The 25,520-nt window shown below is 47.5% G+C and overlaps 1 protein-coding gene across 1 annotated transcript; it reads right to left on the reverse strand.

The window, feature by feature from the left end:
- Positions 1 to 10,525: 10,525 nt before the first annotated feature.
- Positions 10,526 to 22,530, reverse strand: LOC118692629 (cytochrome P450 3A12-like). The gene is made up of 12 exons (XM_036392573.1): positions 22,455 to 22,530; positions 21,521 to 21,614; positions 20,370 to 20,422; positions 19,169 to 19,268; positions 18,669 to 18,782; positions 17,999 to 18,087; positions 16,797 to 16,968; positions 16,401 to 16,485; positions 15,597 to 15,757; positions 15,209 to 15,435; positions 13,607 to 13,769; positions 10,526 to 11,640 (listed from the first exon to the last, which is right to left on the reverse strand). The coding sequence occupies exons 1-12, from the start codon at positions 22,523 to 22,525 to the stop codon at positions 11,545 to 11,547; spliced, it is 1,425 nt and encodes a 474-aa protein (XP_036248466.1). The 5' UTR covers positions 22,526 to 22,530; the 3' UTR covers positions 10,526 to 11,544.
- Positions 22,531 to 25,520: the final 2,990 nt, after the last annotated feature.

Below are 25,520 nucleotides of genomic sequence, written 5' to 3' on the forward strand. Positions count from 1 at the left end.
TTTTGCCCGACAAGTCATTTCTCATACAATGCCTGGATGCTGATGGATACTCTGGAGATGATGCTTGATAAACTTGTTTTGGATTGGAGTTGGAGTTGAAGGGGTCAGTAGGGAAAGCAGAGGAGTAAATCCCAAAGGCCATGGTAGTTGTGATACCATTTTTTGTTCTGCCCGTGGTCCTGGCCAGCACAGAGGAAACAGAGCTGAGAGGCAGAGCCAGCCTTGACTCACTCTCCAGGGAGAGAAATGTGCCTCCACTTCTTAGCCCATCCAAAATACCAGTCCCTTGGATATAAATTCCTCATCGTGTTTAACCTTTGTGCACATTTTCAGTAAAGCAGAAGGAGTGGATGCTTCATGACAAAATCCTTGAGCCCATCCCAGTGAAGTCAGAGGTAAATCCCCCTCAGCAGCACTGAGATGATGCTTCCTGTGACAGCAAGGACCAAGTCTGAAACCCACTGGCCTCCAATACAACCTGGCTGGACCTCAGTGCTCAGAGATGCTGCTCCTCCTTGCAAGAGTTCACAATCTCTTGCCCAATTGAAGTCTTTCCCCAGACCTCTGTTTGACACCAGCTGACCAAGGTTTTACTGTGTCTCTTTGCCCAGACAGAGCTCTTGCCCATGACTTTTGGCAGGAATCAAAACATTTTTGTCCCAAACCATATATTTTTATTCTCCCATGCTAAGGAGAACTTCTGTCAGCTCTCCTGTTACTGTTATTCTTACTGATGTGCACGCAGATGATGAGTAGTGCCTGCTCCCATCCAGCATATCCAGCCTGACTTCCTTGGCAACTGGGAACACTTTTTCTTGAATCCAGTCAATTAAACCTCACCACTGTGCCTGTTGAGCAGCTCTGGCCCTGAGGAAAGAAAACCAGGTACTGAAAACCCTGGCACATCCCCCAGAAATATCACCCTCCTTTGGAAAACAACACGATAAAAATCAGGATTTCGCTCCCACAATTTCTGCACACTTTCTCCTTTTCAGCTTTCCCTGCCAAACTCCATCCTCAGATGCATTCCTGCCTGGTTCTGTGTTGTGTCAGCCTGTCTCCCAGACATCCTCTGCTTTCTCAGGCACACAGCAGCCCAGCTAGATGGGGAAATCTCTTCTTGCAATGGCAGCAGTCACTAAGGGCCTTGGTGGATGAAGCAACCCATGACTCACTTCCACAGCTTTTCCAGGAGATGCTGGAGGCACGACATTGAGCTCAGCTGAGATTTCCCAACACAGGAAAGAGTGAAAGAGCTGTTGTAATGTTTGGGTGGCCAAACATGAGTCATTTCCAAGCCTAGATCATGATTTTCTCCCCTGAAATCAAATTATCTACTAAGCCAAACCAATCATTCCTAATGAAAACAAGGTGGAACAGCTTTTCTGAAATGAGGGGAGTTATGTGGAGCATGAACTTAACTCCCCTTTGAGTCTGTGGGGTGTTCCTCACACCAGGGACCAGGCTGAGAAAACAGGTGGGAGACAGCACATATCCCAGTGCTGCAAAATCTCACCTGAAACAACCTGATGGAGGATCTAGATTTCCTTGCAGTAAATTACTAAAAGAGTAATTAAATAATTATGCAGTTGAGAATTGTTCCAAATTGCTATCTGAGAATTAGCAGAGATAAGCACAGTGGTATATACTGTGATTCAGGCTAAGAAAGGCAGGGTGTTACAGATATTCCATGCATGGAGCATGAGGTGTCTTGACATATACACACAGGAGAGATCAGCTGAAAGGAAGGAAGAGCTTCGAGCAGTGAAAAATTAAGAGACAGAAAAGAGGGAGGGAGGTTAATCAGCATTAGTGCTGCTTTCAGTCCCCAGGTCCCCTGCAGAAATGAAATTGCTTGACTTGTACAAGGTTACCCATTATCCATCCATGCTACTGCTTTCATCCCTCCCTTTCCTTGTGATGTCCTTGTGCTGCAGCCTTGGCTACATCACAGAGGGGTTAATCTGCTCTCACTCCCCACCTCTTTAAATACAAGCCATAAATGTGATTGTTTGCTTGCTTTTATTACAAGAGCTGTAGCTCTCCTGGAGAAAATACACCTTGCACCAATACTCTGGAGTTTCCAAAGGGAACTTTAAGTCTCCTTCAGCAAACGTAATGGTCACAGGCTTTAAATCTTATGATGTGGGCAATAAGCTGTTATTGGCCACAGCCAAAATAATAGCTAAAAGCTGTTATTTCCAGAGCATAAAAGCAAAATACAAGGCCTCACAGCCCAGAGCCTGCAGCTCCAAACCATAGATGTAACATAACTAACATATATAGATGTAATTCTTTGTACAGCTGCCATAAATACATGGTACATACCTATGGCACTTGCATACACACATAAATAAATATAAATATATATATATATATATGTATTTGAAGTAGCCACAAATGGTATTGGAGAAAAACAAGTCTCTGTTTTTCATTACCACCTGTAATTCTACCTGGGCCCATTACTTCTTTCACTGAAGTAATGAATGAAGCAGTAATTCTCCCTAAAAGCTGTGTGGCCTCCCATATCAGTGGGGCACTGGGAGTGGGCACTTAGGAGTGGTCAGTCCCAGGTGTAAGAGCTGAATTTTTCCTCTCTACCCCAAATTCAGAAGAAAACCATCAGTTTTAGGAGATTTACATTGATTTTCATGCTGTAAGCCAGAACAAACTGGAGCTGTGATGAGGCTGCAAGCATCTGCAGGTGCTCATGAAACCAGCACTCAGCATGAGTTGAAAATTTGGCTTTGTGTCCCAGAATAAGCCAAAAATAGGGACTTTTTCCACAGGGACTAAGTGACCTCCCTGCTCCCTTCCTAACTCTGTGTGCTTTATCTGATGGGCTTCAAGGGATTTCCTCTGATTATTGCACACACCTCTGGGGACACATTCAAAAGGATCCTGAGTGCCTGTAAAACCTCTCCCTGGGAAGTCAGCCCGTGGAGAAACCTCACGGAGGAGATGTAAATCTTGGGAGGGTTTATGGCAGCTCCTCCAACATCTGTAATTCCTGTATCAGCAAACACTTTACACGTCGCTCTGGGATGTAGAGGAGGGAGAGTTATTTCAGAAAGCAATCACTTAACATCCACAGCTCTACATGGCAGAAAAAAAAAAAAAAAAAAGAAAAAAAAAGAAGTAATCCCAAATAGCTTTCCTAATTCAGACTGTGTTAAAATGTATATATATATGAACTTACAGCATTTCACTGCTGGTCATTTTCCACTGGCTGGCCATGGATAAACTCTCAGTCATGTCCAGACTCTGCCGTGCTACAAATGACTGCTGGGATAGTTAAATATTCCTGCTGGCTCTCTTGTAGTGGTTTTCCTCCCTGAAAGAGGAAAATTGCCCTGTTCTGGATTAAAGGAGGTGAGTGGGTTAAGAGCAGAGTATTATTGGGTGCTAAGAGAGGCAGCAGAAGTGGGATAAAAAATGAGGGAGAAGGAGGAGGGTTTGGTACATGTTGGCATTTTGATAGCACACCTAATTCTGGGCAGACTAAACCCTCAGCCTGCTTTGGCTGCAGTGGGATGATGGGTTTGCAGCCTATTTTACAAACCCCAAATGTATTTTGATAAAAAGTGCCACAGCAATGAAAGGAATCAATACAGCAGTGCCTCTGTGTGTGTGTTTTATATTAAGACTTAGTTGATGACTTCTCATCATTTGAAAGAAATGTTCAGCCTCAGTGCTTGAAATTATCCAGCTGCAGCATTTTCTACTCAATCCAATCTCCAGTTAATTTGATCCTTCATTTATCTTGAACAAAGCCTCCTAATAAAAACATTTGTATTACAAATGATACACTTGATCAATGGGATTGCTTTAGGCAAGTATTTGATAATTTGAACACTAGCTATAAAAAGTTCTCATTTAATCAATGTGGCTGGCCAAAATTTGGTGGGAGAGAAAGCCCCAAACCTGCACATGACTGAACAGCCAGACTATAATTACATATCAGGTTATTTAGATGTTTTTACCAACATTATTGTTAGAATTGGCCAGTGTAATTGGTGTGATATTAGCCTTAATTATTTTTGGTAACACAATTAATTATTTAGTTCACTCAAAGTGACAAGAATGGAATGAATCAAAATAAGGAGCTGGCTGGGCTAGGAACTATTAATTTTCTTTCAATCCCATGATTCCTTCAGTCAAATCAATGAGATAAATGGTCAGATGGAAAAAGCCAATGGACATTTCCATTGAACAGGAAGAGCATCCAGGTCCCAGGCAGGTGAGGAGATGATACTGGGCCCTTCACAGGGGCTGGGAAGTTTCCCTTGGCATCATTCAGGCCTGAGATGATATTTTTTCAAACCTACAAGATCTTCAAGGTCACAGGCTTCTCTGCTAAGGGTGGTGTGTTCCCCCCAAGGCTTGTGTCCAAAGCAGGAAACGTTATCCCTTGGCAGCAAAAGTGAATTTCTGCTTTATTGCATCTGTGGCTATCCTTGGATGCTTTGAGAAGAAAGCATGTTCCTTGGAATGTTATCCTGTGTTTATTTTTATTAACAGTGGTATTAATCAACATTTTCCTCTGTTCTCGACAGATGGCTCAGGGATGCCTTTGGAAAGCAAAGACAAATTCCAGGTCAGGGTTCCTGTTGTTGGACATAGTTGTATGTGGGAAGTGAAATTATTCCTCTCCTTGCTCAGATTTGTGCAGCAACACTGAAAAACTTCTCACAGCTCCCCCATCCCTCCTGCACCTTGGCTGAGGAGCTTTATTTTGACACAGCCGCCAACAAGTACATCATGAAAAAAGTTCAGAAGGGCTAAAAAACATCCACAGTGTACATCAGAATATCTCACTTTGTTTCTTCAACCCTTTTAAATCAGCATTTTTAGGACTTCATTTAAAGTGGGAGACAGGAAGCAGCGCAGTGAGGACTCTCTGCTGTCACATCATGCACGGAGTTGTACAACACAACAGCCCCAAATCTCTTTCAATCCATCACTTATTTCCCTCTAGAAACCTTTTCCTTTCTTTTTTTTTTTTCCCTCCTTTTTTTTTGGTTAGTTGACTTCAAGGGACATTTCTCCTGGCTGGATAAAGATGTTTTACAAACAAATGCAGGGGAACATTTCTGATGAGGCTGCGGAGGCGGCCGGGTCCCCGTGGGCAGGTGAAGTTTTGTGTCACTCAGCTCTGCTCCATCAGGGAGCAGCATTTGTCACAGCTGCTCCACCAACAGCCCCTGAGCAGCGGCAGGGACCAAAGCGAGAGGAATTAAAGGGCTGCTCGAGGTTCCGTGGGGCTCTAAGGGCTCCCCTGGGGAGGATAAAGAAGAATTTAAAAAGGTTTTATTGACGTGGGTATGTTGCCTGTGCTTTGATACACACGCAGAGAGTAATTGTCAGTGTGGGGAGGAGGTTTTTCCACAGCTGAAACTATCTTTTATACCCTGTGGAGAGCTAAAAACTCTCAGTGTAGAACGTGGGTAGGCACGAGGGCCCAAGGCCCAAACAAGGGGTACTAAACAGGCAGCAAGGATTAATAAAGCAGCAATAGATAGCATTGCTCCCTTTCAAAGAGCTCCACGGCTCCTGCAGCACCCCAAGACACCGAGAGGGAAAGGCATCACCATCAGCAAAACGTGTGCTGAATGATGGTGATGGTGATGAAAAAAAACCCAAACCACCACTGGGCAAATCTGCAGCTGCCAGGGGAGAGGCAAACACGGCAAAGCATCAGCTCAGCATCTGGAGGGGAGAGCATCTGCTGAGAGACGCCTCGACGCTCACTTGGAGTGAGAAATCATCACTCTGGCTGCAATTCTTCACGAGCCAGACGCACCGAGTGAATGGAATCCACACAAATGAGGTCGTTAGCATAACCGAGTACGCTCTTCATTCCTTCAAGAATGAAAAATATGAGTAATTCCCTGGCACAGCCCAATTACAGCCTGCCAGCACTAGCACATGGGTTATATCTATTATGAAATAATAAGATAACATTAATAAGATTCCCAGAAAGGACATTAGACAGCTAATCTCACTACTGTGTACAACTGCTCTAACTATTCAGGCTGTCTCCTGCCTGCATGGCTCTACACTCTCCAGGTCTTTCTTGTCATTTTCACTGGGAAAAGTTCAGGTCCGGCAGTCTTTTAGCTGCGTGGGAAGCAGGGCGAGCTCTCTGGGAGTGCTGAGAAACACTGGGTAGCTGCTCTCTTTTCAGGAGTTTCAGTAGCAGCCATAAACGTGAGAGCTACAGCAAACAATCACACCAGCGTGAAATGCCCCTGTAGACAGAGCCGTGCTGGCAGCTGTATTTTGGGTCGTTAACCTGAGGGCTTCACACAAGTGCTGGCAGAGCTTCCGATAGCACCTGAATAATCTTCTTCTTTTCCCTCCATTTCCTTGTGTCCTGAGGCTCCAGACCTTGCATGCACACACAGCACCCAGAGCTGTTTCACGGGTGTATCAGCACAGGCAAGAAACTGAGTTTCATCTTACAGATGAGCATCACCCCACCTTCCTGAGACACCCACAGCTAAGCTTTAAAGAGGAAAAATATGGACAATAAGACATACAGAGAGCTGAGCATAACAACGCACATTGCTCAGAATCCTGCTAAGGCAGGAGGCAGCCGAGATTTCCATCACTGTAATTTAGCAAGATGCATCTCAGGCTCTCGCAAGGAGCCTCCAGCTCCCCAGGACCAAGGACACGTCAATAGCAGCAGTCAGACCCCGAGTTTGGCAGGTGGCTAAATTGGCTCCACAGCCTCGCTGGCCCTGCTCGGGGAAGGAAAGACGCCGAGTCTCAGCACAGAGGGCTGTAATGAGGATTAATAAGGCGTGTGAAGACGCTCTGTAATTGTCCGGCCGGCTGTTTCCTTTGCACCTTATGCTGTCGTTTATGCTCGTGCAAAGTGGCTGTAAAACGCCCCAGGTCTGATTCGACAGAACTCTGCAGATTCCTCGCACAGGTGTAAATTGCTCTGTGAGGTTCAGGGCACTGTCTAAATGCAAACTAATCTGATCATCTCTGTTGCCTCTTTTTTTTTTTTTTTTCCCCTCTCTTCTGTAAACTCCTCTGCAGCCAATTGAACATTTTAGTGACTAGTAAACTACAAAATATCAGGTATTTTGTGCATGATCTTACGTCCCAGAAATAGAATTCTCAGTGCTGGCCTCAAGGAGAGCTGGAGCTGCATCAAGATGCCAAGACTGGACCACCAGCACGGCAGTCCTGTGCGCTGGTTGCTGCCCACAGCCGTGGAACATTCACATCATAAACCTCAGGGGCTGGTGCACAGTGACAGCGAGCCTGAACCCTGGAGAAAGCATGAAAAATGAGCTAACGACATAATTTGGGAGGGAACGGGCAAAAAGCAATGCCTGACCTTGTTCAGACATAGGAAAAAACAACTGCAGAACGACAGCAGCTGTAAAATGAGCCTGAACTAAGCTGTATGAGCTGGTATTGCAGGGAATAACCCTTAAGAGGTGGAAGGCTGTGATGGACGCACTCCTACAGGTAGCTTCAATCCCTGGCAGCTGCAAGGCTTCGGTAATGAATGTCAGACTGCTGGGCAGCTGTGAGGGGAATAAACAGCTATTTGCCTTCAGTGGAAGTAGCATCAGTTTGACATATGACATTCAAATGATACGAGCTTTAAAAGTGTGGTTAAACGACTGCTGTTTGACTTGGAACCTCGGGCCCGCCGCAGCGGCAGCGCCGCCGTTTACCTTGGCTCTGTGGGGGATTGAATCACTGAGCTTAAAGATGAAAGATCAAAGTGTTTCTGCAAATCCAGCCTGCAGTATGTCGTGTGTCCAGCTGCTGGAGAGCGAGTGCTGCAGTGATGAGAGGGGTGAGATGGATCCTCCCCCTGCTGCGGCCTTTGCCTCTGGTGACAGCTGCTGTGGGACTGAGGAGACACAAGACGGGGGATGAAATCTGGGGAATGGAGTGAGAAAAAAGGGTTATCCCCACCTGGTCCTTCCCACAGCACCTCCTTCTCCTGCCACCCTCCTCCTCTTTCTCCACGTTGGTGGGTTCCTCTTCGAGGCTCTTTGCATTTTGCCTTGCAGGACACCAGCCTGCCCTGCACCATCTCCTGGTTGATTTAGAGAAAAAAGCGCTGCCAAAATTTACCTGCCTGTTTTAGGAGCCCTTGTTAGGCCCTTGTTACATCAACCTGTCATCTAACCACCAGCACTCAGAACCCTTTGATAACCTACCTGCTGAAGTGCTTTGGCTTGCAATCTTCACACTGAAACAAGAGCTCAGGACCAAAGTTGCTGGAGGAAAAAAATCACTGCTTCCTGACCTTTGGGCAGACTCTGTGGGCTGATTATCTCATCGATTTTAACCAAATTGAGCATTCAATACGGGTGTCTGGAGGCCTGTCTCTCCTCAGCAGTGGGTACAGTACAGCACCAGCAGCAATAATACAGACAACCTCTATGCAAGCCAGGGTCAGGAGCAGGAGAGCTCCATGGTTCTTGTAAATTGTGGCAGCATGATTAGTCTACATGAGCCTGGCCCTGGGAGCACTGGGGCACACAGGGAGCCCACAGTGAGAGCACTTCAGAGAGGGAGCATCCTGTGAAGTGCAAATGGGTGCTCTGGCCTTGGAAGGAGCCAAAATAACTGAAGAGGAATGAGTAGGAGCAGACTGGAGTGATGCCACTCGAGGGGGGACTGTCTTTCCAGAAGGAGCTGTGCTGAGCTGAGCCTGTTTGCTCTGGGAAGCAGCGGTCTGCTGTAGGAGGGGATATGCAGAGCAGAGGAGTTCATGCTGAGGGCCCTACAGTCATCCTGGATATTTTTTAGGGGGAGTGGAGGACTTGCTCCAAGCTGTCAGCAGCTGGAGTATATTAGGGGAGCTCCTGAATACTTCTGCTGTAGTGCCCTCTGAAAGGAAACCCATTTGCTTACTCTGGGACCTCACAGGAATCTGAATCAAAGCATGGCATAAGGTGGTCACACATCAAATTTCACTATTGACTAAGTGTAAATAATCTTTAAAAAATTATAGGTGCAAGTAAACTGAGGCACAGGACTGTGGAAGAGCACAGCTCCATTTCCCCTAGACATGGGGGAGTGGTTACCCCTGGAAATCAGACCAGAAAGGGCTGACACCAAACATCTCCCAGACAGCTGCTCAGTCTGGAATAAACCCAAGAAACAGCATCCCAGGTACTGAACCTGCTGGAGAATTCAGCATCCAAGCATTTCCCCACTGCAAGATCTCACCCAAACCACTCCACAAAGCCAAATCTGTTGGCAAACCTCCCTCTAGGACACTTGGAAACCCATACAGATGTGTGCTTCCTGCTCTTAAGCACAAAATTCAGCAAAACAAAGATGAGATGTGGCAGAACCCCACCAGGTGCTGGGGGATGAGGCGGTGCTGTGTCCATCTCTCTGCAGGTACAGCAGCGTTCCCAGCCCAGCTCTGCTCCTCCACTCCCTTGGCACAGGGTGCAGCAGATGAAGATGCCTTTGAAGAGACATGAGAGGGGCTGAAACCCTTTGACACCTCCAAGTGAACTCTGTATTTCCAAAATGTTAAGCAGCTTTGTGAGAGAGATTATCCTGAAGGATGTTTTCCCATAGTGTTGACATTTCTCTATGAGTGATTAACTCCATCATGGGCATGGGGTGAGGAGGCAAAACCCTTTTCTCACTGCCACCAGGCAAGCTCTGGCCTTTGCCCCAGCAAGGCCATTAATTCATCCCTGTGACACTGCAGGTGACTTTGTCACCCTCATCTTCTTGGTCACTTCTCAAGGCAGAGGATTTTCCATGCCCCTTGTTATGAACCACTGTGATGGTGCAGGGACTTTTCAGCTGTCTGTCTCCAGGGGTCTGACTGCTTGTACATTTAGTCCATGTGCTGTCACAAACCATGCCTTGACTTTGGAAAAGACGACAGCAACAGCTGAAAACAAAGATGGATTGTCACTTTTGGACATTGGTGGCAGAAGGGAGTTGCAGTGCTGCAGGTGAGGAGGGCAGAAGGGCAAGCCATGGCTGCCTGAGCTGCTGGGAATTTTCTAACCCTCTCACCCAGCTCATTGATGGCTCTCTAGAGAAGCAGCCTCACTCCTCCCCTACACTTCCAGTCAAGGGTGTCTTTCACTGGGGAATTTAATTTGCTGCAGAAAGGTTATTATATCCCTTCTGAGGTTTTCTGCTCAATTCCTAAAAAATATAGAAAGTAAGTATGAAAAGAATATATAATAACATATGTATAATCTATCTACCTCTATAAAAAAGAATATAAAAGAAATATAAAAACTGCTATGTAGTGAATAAAATTCCTTTTGCAATAGGAATCACTTCACACCCTCAATGACTCTGCTCAGCTGTTCCTTTTGGGCTGTTGTACCTTCAGCTCTGCACCTCCAGGAGCAGCTCCTAGCATTTATGGTACCCACAGGGATTCATCCAGGATAAAAAGAGTTTTCATCACCTGGCCAAAGGCTTATGAGATTTCCAGATGGAGTCACTTGTATGGAGAAAGCACAGCAGCAGAGACTGGCATCAGTTGGACACAGAAGAGGCAAGTGAACTTTTTATTGCAGTTAGCATTCCTGCAGCAGTTTATGGAGGAATAATATAAAATTCTAGACTGTACAAAAACTACAAAGTTTGGCAAGATTTTGAAGCTTTAAATAGGCAAAGGCACCTTTCTTCCAGACAGGATTGCCCAGGACATCTGAAGGCTCTCAGTGCTGCATCTTGCATAATTATTAGTTAAGTTGGTCTCACAGTGGCCTAATATAAATCAGACTAAAAGGTGTCATGATAAGAATATGGATGGTGCCTATGTTGACAATCCCTCCCATGGCAGGTGGCTGCATGCCCATGATAAAATAAGCAAACAATCAGGAAACATATGTGGGACACTTCTCTCCCACTCTGCAAATCTCCAGTCCTTAGGGGTAACTGCTTCTCTCTGGGCTCCTCCAGTTAACCCATCTGCACTTGGAATCACACAAAAGCCATCTAAAATCATACCAAAATCGAAATAAATCAGCATCAGAAAATCTGCTCCAGGCATTCAGTCCTGTAAGGACGTGACCATTTTAACATTTGTCAGGGTCATAGCACAGAGCTGAGGAAACGCCCTGGACAACTCTGCATTCCCAGGAGAATAAAAGCAGGAGACACACAGAATCACCCAGCAGGCAGAGGGAACAGGAGCAATGGCAGCATTACTTAACTATGTGCAATTTGCTCTCCCCATCTTGATTTAAATTACACTGCCAGAAGAGACTGACAGTGTCTAGAATCAAATTGCTTAGAAAAGTGCCTCTTCAGAGAGAGAGAAAAAAATGCCCAAATAACTGGAGTGCAAATGGTCTTGCAAAATGCCTATTGTGACTGGGGACAGCAGGACCTGGGGCTCATGTTCATTAGAATAATGCTCATGTAATTGTGCTGGGCCAAACCCCCACGAAATGGGGGGGGGCTGCCCCCCTGACACTCCTACAGAGCACACATTAACCTGGTCCCCTCTCAAGAGCTGGAGGAGGCACCATTAAATAAGAGTCTCTTGCTCTGATCCTGCTTCCTTCACTTCTTCAGGTCAGCCTGGGCTCTGGGGACCATCTTCAGGACAATGGGCTTCTTTGGCTGCATGAAACCTTTCGAGTCCAGGACCAGTGGGATCTTGAACAGGAGAGAAAAACAAGGAAACAGCCACATCAGCTGGGAGAAAGGACAGACAGGACAACAGGAGCCCTACAGCTCACACACATCCCAGCTACCACTTGTTTTCAATGCATTTCCCAGCTCACAGGTGTACTTACAGCAGGACCATCACTATTGCTCATGCAAAGCAGACACCAGCAGGTGTTTAACAGCCCCCAGCTCTTGGATAAACTGGTTGGTGATCTCTGGCTTTCACATGGTATAAAGAGCTCAGTGCACTGATCAACAGGCTGCACGAGGAGGGAAGAGCAGCCAGAGCCCAGCCAGGGTGCTGCAGATAAATGGGGGCATGCAGTGCCATTTTGTTTAATATACAAATGTGTCAGTACTAAGGGCAGCTAGATCATAATGGGAGCTGGAGGAGCAATAAGTTCTCCAGGAAGAGGAAAACTAAGATTGCTGCTCAGACCAAGTAGCAAAGCAAAAGCATCCTCAACATGAAAGGTTTCCATGGGGTAGGCTGGGAATCTCATGATGAAAAACATTTAAAGCTGGTGTTGGAGGAATCCTCTTGTAAGGGAGGGAAGGCTGTTTTTTCAGTCTCCCCACCAATGGATGCTGCTCATATCCCAGCTCCCTCTCTCCCCACCAGGACAAGGGTGACACACCCCAGCCCAACAGGCCACATTCACCCCCCCATATCCCAGTAAGCTTTGTTTCAGGAAATTTAAGCAATATGGCTTGGAGCCCAATGTGCCATCAGTGGAGCAGTGAGAGGAGGCTGCAGCTTCCATATACATATTCCAAAGGGATGTTCCAGCATGAAATTTTCCCTCCCACTCTGATGTACATGACACCTTCTGTAGAAAAAAGGGCTGAAAGAGCCCCATAAACCTATGGGCACCAATAATACAATACATACTTAACTTGTCTCCTTTTAATTAAAGGCAGTTATAAAAAGAATCAATTTTATGGATTGCAGAGGACTAGAAAAATGTCATTAGACTTGGGGGAGGGTGGATAGGTCACTGCATTGTTAATGGACTATTACAGTCTTTCACCTCCAGGTTACCAGTTGAGCTGCAATCTGAATCTGCAGAGATTCCAGCTGAGCACCCGTGCCAAGTAATAATTTAATAAGGACTTTTCTGTTTCTTACAACAAACGTCCTTTGAGTGACTTGTTGCCCCCTCTGCTCTGATTTCCCAAGCTCTCCTCACCAACAGAATGTAACAATGGCCCAGGCCTTTTGCAGCAGTGAGTGGAGGGAGCTGGGTCAGGCTGGAAACACCGTGGTGCTGCCTGCCTGAGGCACAGGAGCTGCTGTGCTCTCAGCAGGGCTGGACTGACACATCATTTCCAACAGCTCCTGCATTTATTTTATGTCAAATACTCCCACCCTGCAAGGCCCATCCCATCAGTACTGTATGCAGCATTCACTGGGATCCTGGGCAAAACCAAAGCCTGGTGGGATCCTGCATAGCCCCAAAGAGGGAGAGGGTCACCAATTCAAGCTTAACCCATTTTTGGGCTTGCTTGAAAATTGTGCTACCCTTTAGGGACTTCCCTGGGTCATAAGAGCTGAATTTTGTTATCTTGGGATGTCCCACAGAGAATAGCCATGTTTGTGTTGCAAAACACAGCTTTGGCAAGGGCTGGGGGATATTTTCTTCCTGCTCTCTGGAGCAGAGTCTTCCTAAACTGGGTCAAACAGACCAACAGTGCACTGTGGGGGAGAGAGAGCACCCCACAATTTAGGTGCACCCAAAGATAGGCACAGGACTTCAGGGATTTCAGCCTAAAACATCCCACCAACATTAAATATGCTTCTGTAGAGGCTTTAAAAAAAAAGCATAAGTAACTTGTGGTGAACCCCTTACAATTAACTGAGAAGATTTAAATAGTTATTCCCATGGTCCTCAGTAAGGACCATCTCAGAGGGAGTAAGGGGCAGATAATGAGAGACATCACCCCACATCCTCACCGGTGTGTCTTTGCAGGGTCTGAATGAGAAGTTCTGCAACAGGACAATCACAGCCACTTTCACAACAAGATGAGCAAACCTCATCCCTATGCAGTTCCTGGGGCCAGCCCCAAATGGCAGAAAGGTGTAGGGGTCAATACCCTCTTTGTTCTCTTTACTGAACCTGATTATAACAAAAAAAAAAAGAACGAGTTAGCAAGAGCCACTCTGTTACAGGATATGTTAGCTTCCAAATCTAAGCAATCAGGGGTCTGGGAAGGGAAAAGCCTTTTGTGTTTCTGTGCATATTAGAAGCTAAGTCCCTTATTTCTGTCTCAATAGATATGTTATGCCTCTGCTTTCATCCCAGTGCTCAGACTTGGTTGTGCAAATCCAGGTGCACTGGGTGTCCTGGGAATACCTGAAATACGCTAATGGATTTCATAACTACTCTTTTCTCAGAACTCCCTCTCAGCTCCAAAACTGAACCCAGATTTCAAACCCTAAACCACACAGGTCTACAGCTCCACAGCTTCCCTGTAGATCAAAGGACTGAGCAAACACAAAGATGGAGTTCTCCCCCTGCGCGACTAAAGGCAGGGCTGCTTTTGAGACATGCCAGTCCAATTCCTTCCCTCATCATAAAAAACAGGGAAGAACAATCAGCTTCACAGAGAAATTTGCCACTGAGCATTTTCAGTAATACTTCTTAGTGATCAGTTGGTTTTCATGTCAGAAAGCTTTCCATTCCCAGTGCATGAGGTACAAACCTCAGCTACGCTAAGTCAGAAGTGAAGTATCTCACTACTGAAACACCAGCACGTCCCTCTGATGAACTCCCAGCAAGGCAAGCGAGCCCTAAAGAGCTCCTGTCCAGCTACCCATGCCAAGTTTGACAACTGGAATAAGGATGTGGCTACTGGAGCAACTGGTGTAGCCTGGCCCACTGCCAGAGCACTTGCATTTGGGTGTTTCCTTCTGAATCCAACACAAGGTGACCACAGGCTCCACAGGTGCTTCTGCCTGATATCACTGCCATGTTTTGTCTCAAAGGTCACCATGTCCCCACACCAGGATTAGTTTCCAGGGATATTTCAGCTCTTGGTGCAAGGGCAGAGGTCTGGTCCTGCTCTCTCTGGACCAAGCATCAATGTCTTGCTGGCCACCTGAAGATTACCAGGTTTGTGGTATCCCAGCTCTGCCTTGGGCTATTGCATCATTTTGCAGGGTCTGACAGAGCTCCTAAGCAAAGATTGCTTCAGAACTTGAGTTAAAAATTAAGTTTTATTTCCTACCCATCTTTGCCCTTCCACTGCTGATTTGCAGGGCATTGTGCCAGTCACCCAATGGCTCTTGCTTTAATATCTGGCCATAAACCCCTCAGTGTTACAGCTGCTGGGAGCTGCTCTCACTGTTGCTCCCTTCAATGCAGTTAATTAAATTCCATGCACAGTTTATGGATGTAGATCATAAAACTCCCCTCACAGTAATGCTGGGACTAGATGTCAGACAATGATAAATGCCTAATTTAAATGTTATAATCATGCATTCCCCACTTTTGCTGCCATTCCCACTCCCAGGGCTGAGGTTGAGCATGCAGCTATTCCCCCCTGTGGCCCTCACCTCTCAGGCCTGAACTCGTCCGGCTCTGGCCAGTACTGTGGGTCCCGGTGCAGCACGAAGGCTGGGATCATGACCACCATTCCCTCTGGAATAGTCACTCCATTGAGCTCCACTGTCTTCTTGCAGACCCTCTCGATCCGGCCCCCGGCGGGGTAGAGCCGGATGGATTCGCTCACCACCATGTCCAAGTACTCCATCTGAGTGACGGCAGCGTACGTGGGAGCGGCCTGCCAGAGGAACGGGAGGACTGAGAACACAGCACAGCAGCTGCCACCCCTACAGCCCCCCAGGGCTTCCAGGGAAGGGGGATCTCAGTGCCAGCACCCCTGCCACTCTGTTTCCAGCCTGGGTTGGCAAGGCAGGTGGGAACAAGCCCACCCTCCTTTACCTTGTTGGGCAGGTGTGCATCGACCTCATCCTGGAGTCGCTGCTGCACGTCAGGGTGGGTGGCCAGGTTGTAGGCTATGTAGCTGAGGGTGGAGCTGGTGGTCTCATAACCAGCAAAGACAAAGATAAGAGCCTGGGCCAGAATCTCCTCATCACTTAATGCTGAAAAAAGGCATAGAAGCACATACCAGAAGCTGAAAATTACAGTAATTAACCCTTGGCAATTGAGGATCCCAGTCACCTGTCTAGGTAATGCTACTCCTAGCTACATAATGGTTGGTAAAGGAAACATCCAGCTTACCCTCTGGTACCTCAAAGGAGTGCAGGATGCAGTGCAGTGTGTCCTACAAATACCCTGTCTTGGCACTTCAAAAGTTTAAAAGCATCCTGCCTTGAGTTGACAGACCAGGACTATGCATTGGCTGAGCCTTTATCTTACAGTTTATCTAGGATAGGGAACAGAGGTGAGCTCACAGGTGAGCAAGGTACACACAGCATATGTGCTTTGTGTGCTTTTTGATATACAGCCAACATTGCTGGCCTGCAGAGACAACAAAGTAAGAAATGGGGGTAAGGAGATACTCACTCTTTTTGTTCTTTGTTGCACAAACACACCTCAGAAGTTATCCCACAAAATGAGATACAATAAAAATATGGCTGACCTGTGATAAACATCATTATGGCCCCACTACTAAGACCCTGAATCTTAATGGGATTAATGACTAAAATCCTCTCCCTACTTCCCTTTAAAATGGAGAAGGAACGACTGCTTTCTGCTGAGAGGAGGACACATCTCAAGACATACTTTTGTCCAAGTTGGTCTCAGCAGACTTGGAGCCATCGTGTGAGGTCTGCGATTCAATCATGAGCTGCAGGAAATCCACCCGCTCCTGGGGAGCAACAGAGGCAGAGAAGATGTGGGTGGGGAAGAGGCAAACCTTGTCCAGCACAAGTCCCTTGCTGAGACACCTGCTCCACTCACACCTCATGGCTTCAGTACATGAGGGTCTGGACTACAGACCCTTCAGGAACACAAATACTTTCTCCACTTGGACCCCCAAGCAGGGTGTGGTTCTGGCCCTTCTTGGGTTTGGTGGGCTTGGAGAGCAGGTGACACGCCACAGCTTCTGAGGATGCCACCAGATTCCTCCTGCACTCAGGACTTTTCCTGAAGAGAAGAGGCCACCTAGGCTGGACTCACCGTGCTGCTGCCCTTCTCCCGTTCCTTCTTCATTTTTGTGAAGACATTCTTGAAGAAGTCCATGACATCTGAGGGTAACAGAGTCACCTTCATCTTTTCCAGCACAGGGGTAACAAAGGGGAACAACACTAAAAGGAAAGAAGAGACCAACACACTTGAGCTCAAAGGGGCCCTGGGAAAATCCAAACTGGCCCAAAGCATAGAAAGAAGCAGCACATCTGGACCTTGACCCTTTTTGTTGTCTCCATCTCTTTTTACCTAACCATGGTTGAGATGCAACAGCACTTGAGACCTCCTCCATATGTTACTTTATGACCACAGTACCACACTAAGTGCAACTCTCTTCTAGAGCAGCTCCCCACCATCTCTGCAGACAGGGTCTCTCCTCATAGGAGGATGCTGCCAAGATCCACATGGGCTGTTAAAATCCTGGCTGTGGTTTCCCTGGGGAAATATTTCTGCAGATCTGAGACTGTAAATCTAATCCTGCAAAGTGTTGAGCATCTCCCATTTGGCAAAAAGGACTCAAAGCTACTAAGGAAGCTTGCAGAAAATGCAGCACCTTTGACATTGATTCAGGGCTATATGAGATGAGGTTTGTCTTACCTAAAAGTAAGAATAGAGAAGAAGAGAGAGTGAATGAGATGAACCCAACCACAGCAGTAAATAAGAGCCCATCTAGGAACAATCCTTGTGAGAAGGAATCTCTCTTAATTCACAGTTCTAGCATAGTAGGTCTGTCTTGACCTGGCAGCAACCATCACTTTATTTTTGAAGTTTCCCCATTGCATTAATTCCCACAACTTCTCTAAGCTTCAAAAACCTAAGCTGTAGTTGGAAAGCACTGCAGTCTCGGGTAACAACAACTATATTCTGATTTTCATCTGTAAAAGAGATTGCAAAAATGACATCCAAAAATACTGTATCTTGTGCAGCTTCTAGAAAAACTCTGGGAAATGCTTCCTACCTCAAAATGCATCCCCAGTAAAATGAAATGGGGAAAGGGCACAGCTCTCCCATTTGAGCAAAGCAGAGCACAGCAAGCCCAGTGCTGAGGAACATGCCATGCCCATGACTGCTGTGGAGTTTGCTTCCATAGCTGACAAGGGATCCATGCTGCAGTGTGAAAAAGGCTCTTCAGAACAGTCCCTTCCCCACACTGAATACAAACCCTTTCCTGTCAGCCCCACACAGTTACTCACTCCTTTGCAGCCACAAACTCGTCATTAGCCACTTTCTTCTCAATGTTTTTCACTAATTTTTCACCATAGTGATTAATGATATGGAACATCTGAAATGCAAACCAAAGCAGAAAGCACTGTTGACTCTTTCTCTGCCACCAAACAAGGCTGGGCCACACTGCCATCTGCTACTTGCCACATCTGGCTTGGGGAGGAAGGGCAAGCAAGGGAAGGGTCTCTTTTCCAGGCCTCAGTCACTGCTTTCTCTCATCTTAACAACCTGTCCAGAGAGCTCATCTGACTAGGACTGAGCAAGGCTCTCCTCCAAAAATCCACGCACAGCTCCCACTCCAGCTTAGCATCCACTCCAGCTGGGATGACCATGGCTCCTGGGTGCATGGAAAATGGACAAGCCTGGTGTGTTTAGCAGGATGAGCATACAGGCCATAGGACCAACAGCCTCAGCTTGCAATGCCTTGTGTGCTGTTTCATCCCCCACCCCCTTCTCCTGACTCCCTCCCTGGGATGGCAGCCAGACACTGCATTGCTGAATGGTACCAACAATGCAGGTGCTCATGGATGTGGTCCTGGCAAACAGGGCGGCTTCCCCATTTGAGGGGAAGGTCTGCACTCAGAAACAGCTCAGTTCTCCTCCAGCTATGGATGCAAAGTACCAGTGCCTGTGCTTTACCTCCTTCAGCTTCCCACTGGTGAAGGTTGGAGACAGCACCGTACGAATCCTTTTCCACTGCTCATCTTCAGCCACATTGAGGGCCGACTCCAGGATCCCGTTCAGACGAAAGTTCTGCACATGGGAACAGGAGACAGGTGAAGGTTTACAGCCCCCTTCCATGTGACAAAAATGCAAAGAAAAATCTTCCATGGAGTGTTGATTCGGCCCCTGAAGTCATGTCAGCTCCACCTCAACAACAGAAACGGAAACAAAAGTCTAAGAATCATAAATTACATCAGCCCCTAGGGCACATCCAGGCTGATGGCACAATGTCCCAGCCAGAGCGGCCTCTGCACCTCCCCAGCAGAGTTTTGATGTTGGTACCATCAATAAACTGAGGCACATCAGAGAGCAAGTACTTGCTGAAGGGCTCAGAGGAGAATAGAAACCAAGAAGAAACTCCTTTCTTGCTGCATATGCTCTGTACTGAACAGCAAAGCACAGGACTGGATACCTACCCGGCGATTAGTAAAAATGCTGCAGCACTCTTTCACCAGGATGTTTTTGATGAGGACGGGGTCCAAAACAGCCAGCACAGGCTGCCTGCCATCATAAAACCTAAGCCAATAGAAACCCACAGTCAGTCCATCCTTCGTGGTCAGTTGGAGCAAAAGCAGCCTGCTCTGTCCATGGCCAGAGCCACGGCACAAAGAGGTTTGGGCCCTCTGACAAAACAGTTGGAAGGATGAGGCTGGATTTGTTTGTGATGTAGTGGAAGAGGAGAAAGGGAATGACAGTGACAAACATGGGCAACATGAACATTTCTAGCAATTGTCTGTGGTACTGAAGAGTTGCCAAAGCTGTGTGGGTTTAGATAAAAGGCAGCTTTTTGCCACGATGTTGATCCCCTGCACTTGGGCTGTCTGAGCTGTTTCCACTACTGATGGCTGGAGACAAGAAACACACACCAAACAATCTACCTGTGGAGGAAAGAGATTTCCTGCCTGGCCTACAAGGCACTGAGAGGTGAAAACCTCATCTGTCTCCTCCATTTTCCAATCAACAGAGACAGAAAAACTTAAAAGTTGTGGTGTGGGCTAAAGGGCAGGGAGCCCTGGGCCACAGCTCAGGGAAGCTGCCATCTTCAAGAAGCTTGCGAACATTTAATCTTTCAAAAAAATGCACCAGGTTTCATGAAGCCTCCCAGGATTTTTTTTTTGCAGAGCAATTTTGTTTTGGTTTGAGAGGTTCTCAGTGGAAGCATGATAAGAAGCCTCTGCATAAAACAAGCACTGTGCAGGGAGCAGGGAGGCAGGTTGAAAGGTAGCTTGTGCCCCAGCTCTGGGAGAAGCAGGGAGCAAGATGAAAAACACTGTGGCAGCCTGCAGCTTGCTTTCTGCTCCAGACACAGAAGAGCAGCTTCAAAGGCAGGAGGCTCAGTTTGACACCAAGCACTGGAGGTGATTTTCAAAGCTTATGCAAGAAAATGACCCCACAAACTGGCCATCACCATCTCAGCCCCACACCACACTGAAATCCCAGCAGGAGAAAGTCTTGGAGAGATGGGAGGAGACTTTCCCAGTGCTAAACCTTGATTATCCCACACTGTCACTGCTGGAATTACAGTACTGAGGAATATAACATCACTGTAACTTTTTCCATTCTACTCTGGGGCTGTGGAGCATCCCAAACTGGTAGTTTTGTTCTGTAGAAACTCACCCCCAGATTTTTCCATACTTTTCAAAGCATTTCTGATCAAAATTGTGGACTCCCTGGAAAAGAAGAAAGGAGAAATGAACAGTTTTCTAGTGAAAACTGATCAAAGCAGGCCACAGCTGTTAGCACACTGCATCCCACAGCCCATTGGAAGTGGCAGAGGTGTTGAGGTTGGGAGGTGCATAGTCCTCTTAAGCATCATGCAGATGCTATGGGGACATTCGCATTGGAGAGAAAAAAGAAAGCAGAGATTGAAAAAATAAAAAGGCACTTTCAACTTCTACCACCCAACCTGATCTAAAAATGTAATGAAGACAAGGTATGACAGGGTACAAAGTTTTAGTCAGCAGAGTTAGGAGGCAGAACTGATCCCAGGGTGTCCTTTCACCTTCTGCTCAACAAGTTAGAGCTGCTGCCGTCTCGTCCTCATACGATCTTCCTCTGCAGTTACTGAACACAGACTTTTATTTTGTTTCAATTCAGGTTTTAACTGATGTCACATGTAACAATGAAACTTACGAGACACATAAGGCTCACAAAACCCTTAGTGAGAGGCAACATGAATGATGTGAACCCAGCAAATACAAGTAAAACACCTCTTTTACTGAAGCCAATACACTTATTCTGCATTTGCAACCAGTTACCTGTGGTCAGCTACTGCCTTGCTATTTGATGAGGTTTGGTAGCTTGAGAATGTTTGAGTTCTATTTAAAAATGTATTTGTCTGGCTTAGTCTCAGGCTGGCCCAAAAATAAGTGATTGGATGAAGCATTTCTGGAGCTAATTCAGCCTCTTCATGTTGGTGATAAAAAGGGCAAAAAAACATGCAGTTCCCAGAAAACAGCAGTCTTAGAAATCTCTCCAATACTTTTTTTTTTGTTTCCAACAGAACTTCAGTTGCTCAAGACCAGGTAGAAACAGAGGGAGAAACAAAAAATTTAAATTACAAAGTAGTTTTATAATACAGCGCACTTCATTCAGGTCAGCCTGAACTTTTATGTTCTCTGTGTGTCCAAAGAGCTTCCTACCAAAAAGCATAATTTTCATCTGACTGAATCAAGGACAAAGGAAAGAGATGCCCAAAGAATGGGGAAAACAGCACCAGCCACAAGAAGGATCTAAGACACTACAGAGCAGCAGCTGCTGGTACTCACATGCTGGTACTCCAGGAAAGTTCCCACAAACGGCAGAGGCCGTGGGCCAGGAATGCCCAGCTTCTTGAAGGTCCGGTAGGGCCATATCCCATAGCTGCCAACAAAGAGCATGTGAGAAGCACTTAGGCAATGAAAAGAGAAGATACTTCTTCCTAAGCATAGGGAACTGCTCAAATAACTGGTTTCTGTCACTCAGGGCAAGCTGAAATTGTGGACCAGTAGCAGCCCTGCTGAAGATACTCTTTGCAATAAACGCAGGATCACTTGGCATACGTTTTAATGGAAGACAAGGGCTGAAAGGAGCTGCAGCCCGGCCAAAGCAAACCAATGTACCTGGGCACCTCCGGGCCTCATTTAGCTGCCCAGCTCAGACAACTGTGGCTCAGGTGACTCAGGAAAGATCTCGGAGTGATTTCTGAAGCTGAGGCCTGCCCTTGTGTTTGTCTTTGCAAAGACCTCCTGCGATGCTCAGGTGGCCGCAGTAGAGCGGCACGGCAGGGACATAAATTACCACAGCAAAATTAAGTTTTTGCCTGTATAGCTCATTACAGCTCCCCTGAGCCATATAAGCCGAAGTTTTGCCAACAGAACTACTTAATCGGGAGGGTTCTGCTAGCAACAACTCCGGCATCGCCCTGCGCTGCTCCCAGCTGGCACGGCCCAAGGACGTCACGGGCGCTTCTGTCTTTAAACAACCGGAAGTGCCTTCCTGGGAAAAACTTAAAAAAGTCACGGATTTCCTTTAATTTCCCTCCCCGCCGAGCCCAGCTCGCTCCTTCCCGCTGGCAGCGAGGCCCCGCAGCCGCCCTGAGCAGCCCTCGCTGTGCCCTGAGGGCAGCGCCGGGGTCCCGCGTGGTTTCAGCGCTAATTCACTCGAACCGCACTGGCACCGGGCTCTTCTGTCCGGTCCTCCAGGGGACCGGCCTCTACTTACAGGGCCACGAGGCACAGGAGGGCGACGAGGAGCAGCCAAGTGACGGGGGAGAGGCTGGGCAGGAGCTGCATGGTGCTCGCTGTCCGCCCGCTTCTCCCGCCACCGCGCCCCGGCCCGTGCCCGCCATCACGTGAAGGAGGCGGCGCCTCCCCGCCCCTCAGGGCCGGGCCCCGGGCGCGTCCCCCGAGAGCGGGGTTCTCCGGGACCGAGGTGTCCGTCCCCGCTCCCTTGCGGCTGGAAATTGCTGAAAGGGCGGTTTGCACAAGCGGCAGCGCCCCGAGCTCCTCGTGCTGCCTCTGGAGGGACTAGGAGCTGCTCCTGTGTCCCGTCTGTCCCAGCTCCGGGGGTGTCTGTGCAGACGCGCCTTCCCTTGTGCCTCCTCTCCTACCTCCATGTGTCGTGCCCTGTATCTCCTGTTTCGGGTCCAGGAGGGAACGGGCTGGAGGAGACAGACCTGCACCAAACACCTGCCCAGGCTGGAAAGCAGATCCTCTGAAGGATCAATCCTGTGGCAGCATACCTTGTAGTCTCACCTGTGCCGGTGGAGCTTCTGCCTGAGTCGGTGACCTGCCAGCCCCAGGGAGCCACCCGGACAGGGCCGTGTGGGCAGGAGGTGCCGCGGGCCGGGCGGTCCCACAGTCGGTGCCCACATCTCCAGCACTCCCCAGCCTCATCGCCTGGGGATGGATTCCCACATTCCCTCTGCCCCGGGCGGTCTCTCTGCACTCAGGTTGCACAAGATGATGACATTTGGCTTTAGGCAGTTCAGTTTCCCCCTCAGGCACAGACACTGGGCTGGCTGCTTTCTGTCAGATAAATGGGAATGCATTACCTGTATGGGGGACACAGTGGAGCCTCTGGCCAGTTTAGTTCCAGTGTATGCAAACACGCTGGGCTGGTGGGTGGGGATGGGTCAGGACGTGGTGTCATTTGTCCCTGTCACACTGAGAAGGTCCACAAATCTCTTCCTCTGTTCAGTCCAGCACCATCCCCTTCTCTGTGTTCTCTGAAGTTGCCAGTAGACCCACAAGGACCCTACGTCACACTCACCTGCATCGGACATTACTCCCCTGCCTTTGGCACACTCAGCCTTAAGGGAACCAAGTGCTTCTGCAATTACCTACCAGTCACATCTCATGTGGCTCTGCCTGCAGGCCAGCAGTGAATTTTGCCTCTGCCCAAACATTTCTTTTCCCTCATAAAACACGTGCAGCATGTGCTGAGCTGCCAGTGGGTTCAGCAGTGACCTCCACACTTACATGGAAGAGCTAAGCAGCAACACTGCCAGTTTTGGTAGGTCAGTGTCTCAGACATCTCCAGCATTGCACAGCCACGATGTGCTCAATGATTCACATAATCACTGGCTGGCAGTAATCAATTAACCATTTTATGACGGCACATCCCTGATTCCTGCTTCTCCAGGCTGCTCTGAAGAGCTGAGCTGTAGCAGTGTGCTGTGACAGGAACTTTATTCTCCATTTTATGGGATCTGCCCCTTTTAAGACACCTTGAAGCAACTGTACTTGGGGAGTTATCCTTTCTCTTGCATCCAAAGGCTGGTTCTTCTCCTTGAGAGTTCCCATACCAGAAGGACATAAAGAATAGCAGTGAAAGGCAGGAGGAGAAACCAGGTGCTGGAGCAGTAACTCCCAGGTTGGGATTAGCTGCATTTCTTCCCTCACACAAACCCTTTGATTTTCCAATAATTTTTAACAGCTGTTGTGATTTCTCCATAGGAAGTGGGTTTGTGGTTCAGTATTTTCTCCTCTCTCACACAGAAACTGAAGCAAGGAAAGACTTCAGAGGAAAAAAAGAATGTTAGCTAGCCCCCAAAATATGTAAATAAACTGTGCAGCATCTTTGCATAGAAGGAAATTACTAATTTGTCCAAAACAAATTAGTAATTAGATTTTTTTTTGCAGGTCTCTTGAAGTGCTGTGTCTCTCCAGCTCCCCAGATGTGAGAAAATCATAGTTGATAAAATGTCCACCTCCCAGTCAAAATTGCTGCCATGACTCAGAGCTGCAGGTGGGGCCATTTGAACACTCACTGTCAGATAATTTTATACAAATTGCATGTATTAAAGTGATGCTTTTATCCTTACACAGCTCTTTAGACCAAACGTGGTGGTATACTCTGTACTTACTGAGACTATTTTTCTAACGTGAATATCACTGAAATGGCACCCAGGAGGAATAAAGCAGAGGGAAAGGCTCTCCAGATCATTCTTCTGGTAACATTTAAAGGGGTTTAGCACTGTGGGCAAGCAAATTGTACAACAGGGCTGCAGGGGAGAGGCTGCTGTGGCATCCCAGCCTCTTGTCTAAGAGAAGGGAAGAAAATTGCCCATTGTCTGGGCTACACAACTCTAGTCTATCCAAGGCTGGTGGTCCAGCAAAAACCTCTTGTGGTAAGAAATGGGGAGTGATGAGTGCTCCCTACTGCACTCGTGCAACAAATGTGCTAGAACAAGTGAAAAATAGCAGCAGCCTGAAAGTTGACATCACCTTCTAATTCACCTCTTTCACAAAAATGTCACTTCCCTTCCACCCCTCCCATTTCAGGTAATAACTTATTAATAGGAGGTATCTCCAAGAGAGTTGCTAAACCCCATTGGTAGGAGCCACCTCAATGCCAGTGACCTCTCTGATGTGCTGGTCTGTGTGGTTATATATTAGAAGGCAGAGCTGTTTCACAGCCCTTGTGCTGTTTCCAGGGTCAGAGACTTGTACCTATGAAGGACCCAGAGTGGTCCAAAAGGAATGTCCTCCTCTGGGTCATGAGCACACATGGCCTCAGCCTCTCTGTCATCGCCCTTCTACTGACACCAACACACTGCCACTGCTTTCCCTGTTAATAACAAATCCCAAGGGCTCTAAAAAGACTTGCTGGGGATGCACACAGTGCTATTAAAAGACTATTTATTCTTATGCCCTGGGGAGAGGAGGAATAAGTGAGTGTGACCCTCTTCCCCCACAGCACAGTGGCCTGTGATGGTCAGCACTGAAGCCATGGCCCTGCCCTCCACGTGATCCCTCACAGAGCTGTGGTTCCTGACCTGTTTGT

Source organism: Molothrus ater, chromosome 16 (assembly GCF_012460135.2).
Source record: "Molothrus ater isolate BHLD 08-10-18 breed brown headed cowbird chromosome 16, BPBGC_Mater_1.1, whole genome shotgun sequence".
NCBI lineage: Eukaryota > Metazoa > Chordata > Aves > Passeriformes > Icteridae > Molothrus > Molothrus ater.

Bases quoted from the DNA above. Each gene is read 5' to 3' on its own strand.
- LOC118692629 (XM_036392573.1), bottom strand. From the start codon at position 22,525: ATGCAGCTCCTGCCCAGCCTCTCCCCCGTCACTTGGCTGCTCCTCGTC. The intron at 16,969-17,998 runs GTGAGTAACTGT...GGATTTTCCCAG, and splicing joins GAGTTTGTGGCTGCAAAGGA to GGCCCCTTTGAGCTCAAGTG. The intron at 15,758-16,400 runs GTATGTCTTGAG...GCCTTTTTTCAG, and splicing joins TGAGACCAACTTGGACAAAA to CATTAAGTGATGAGGAGATT.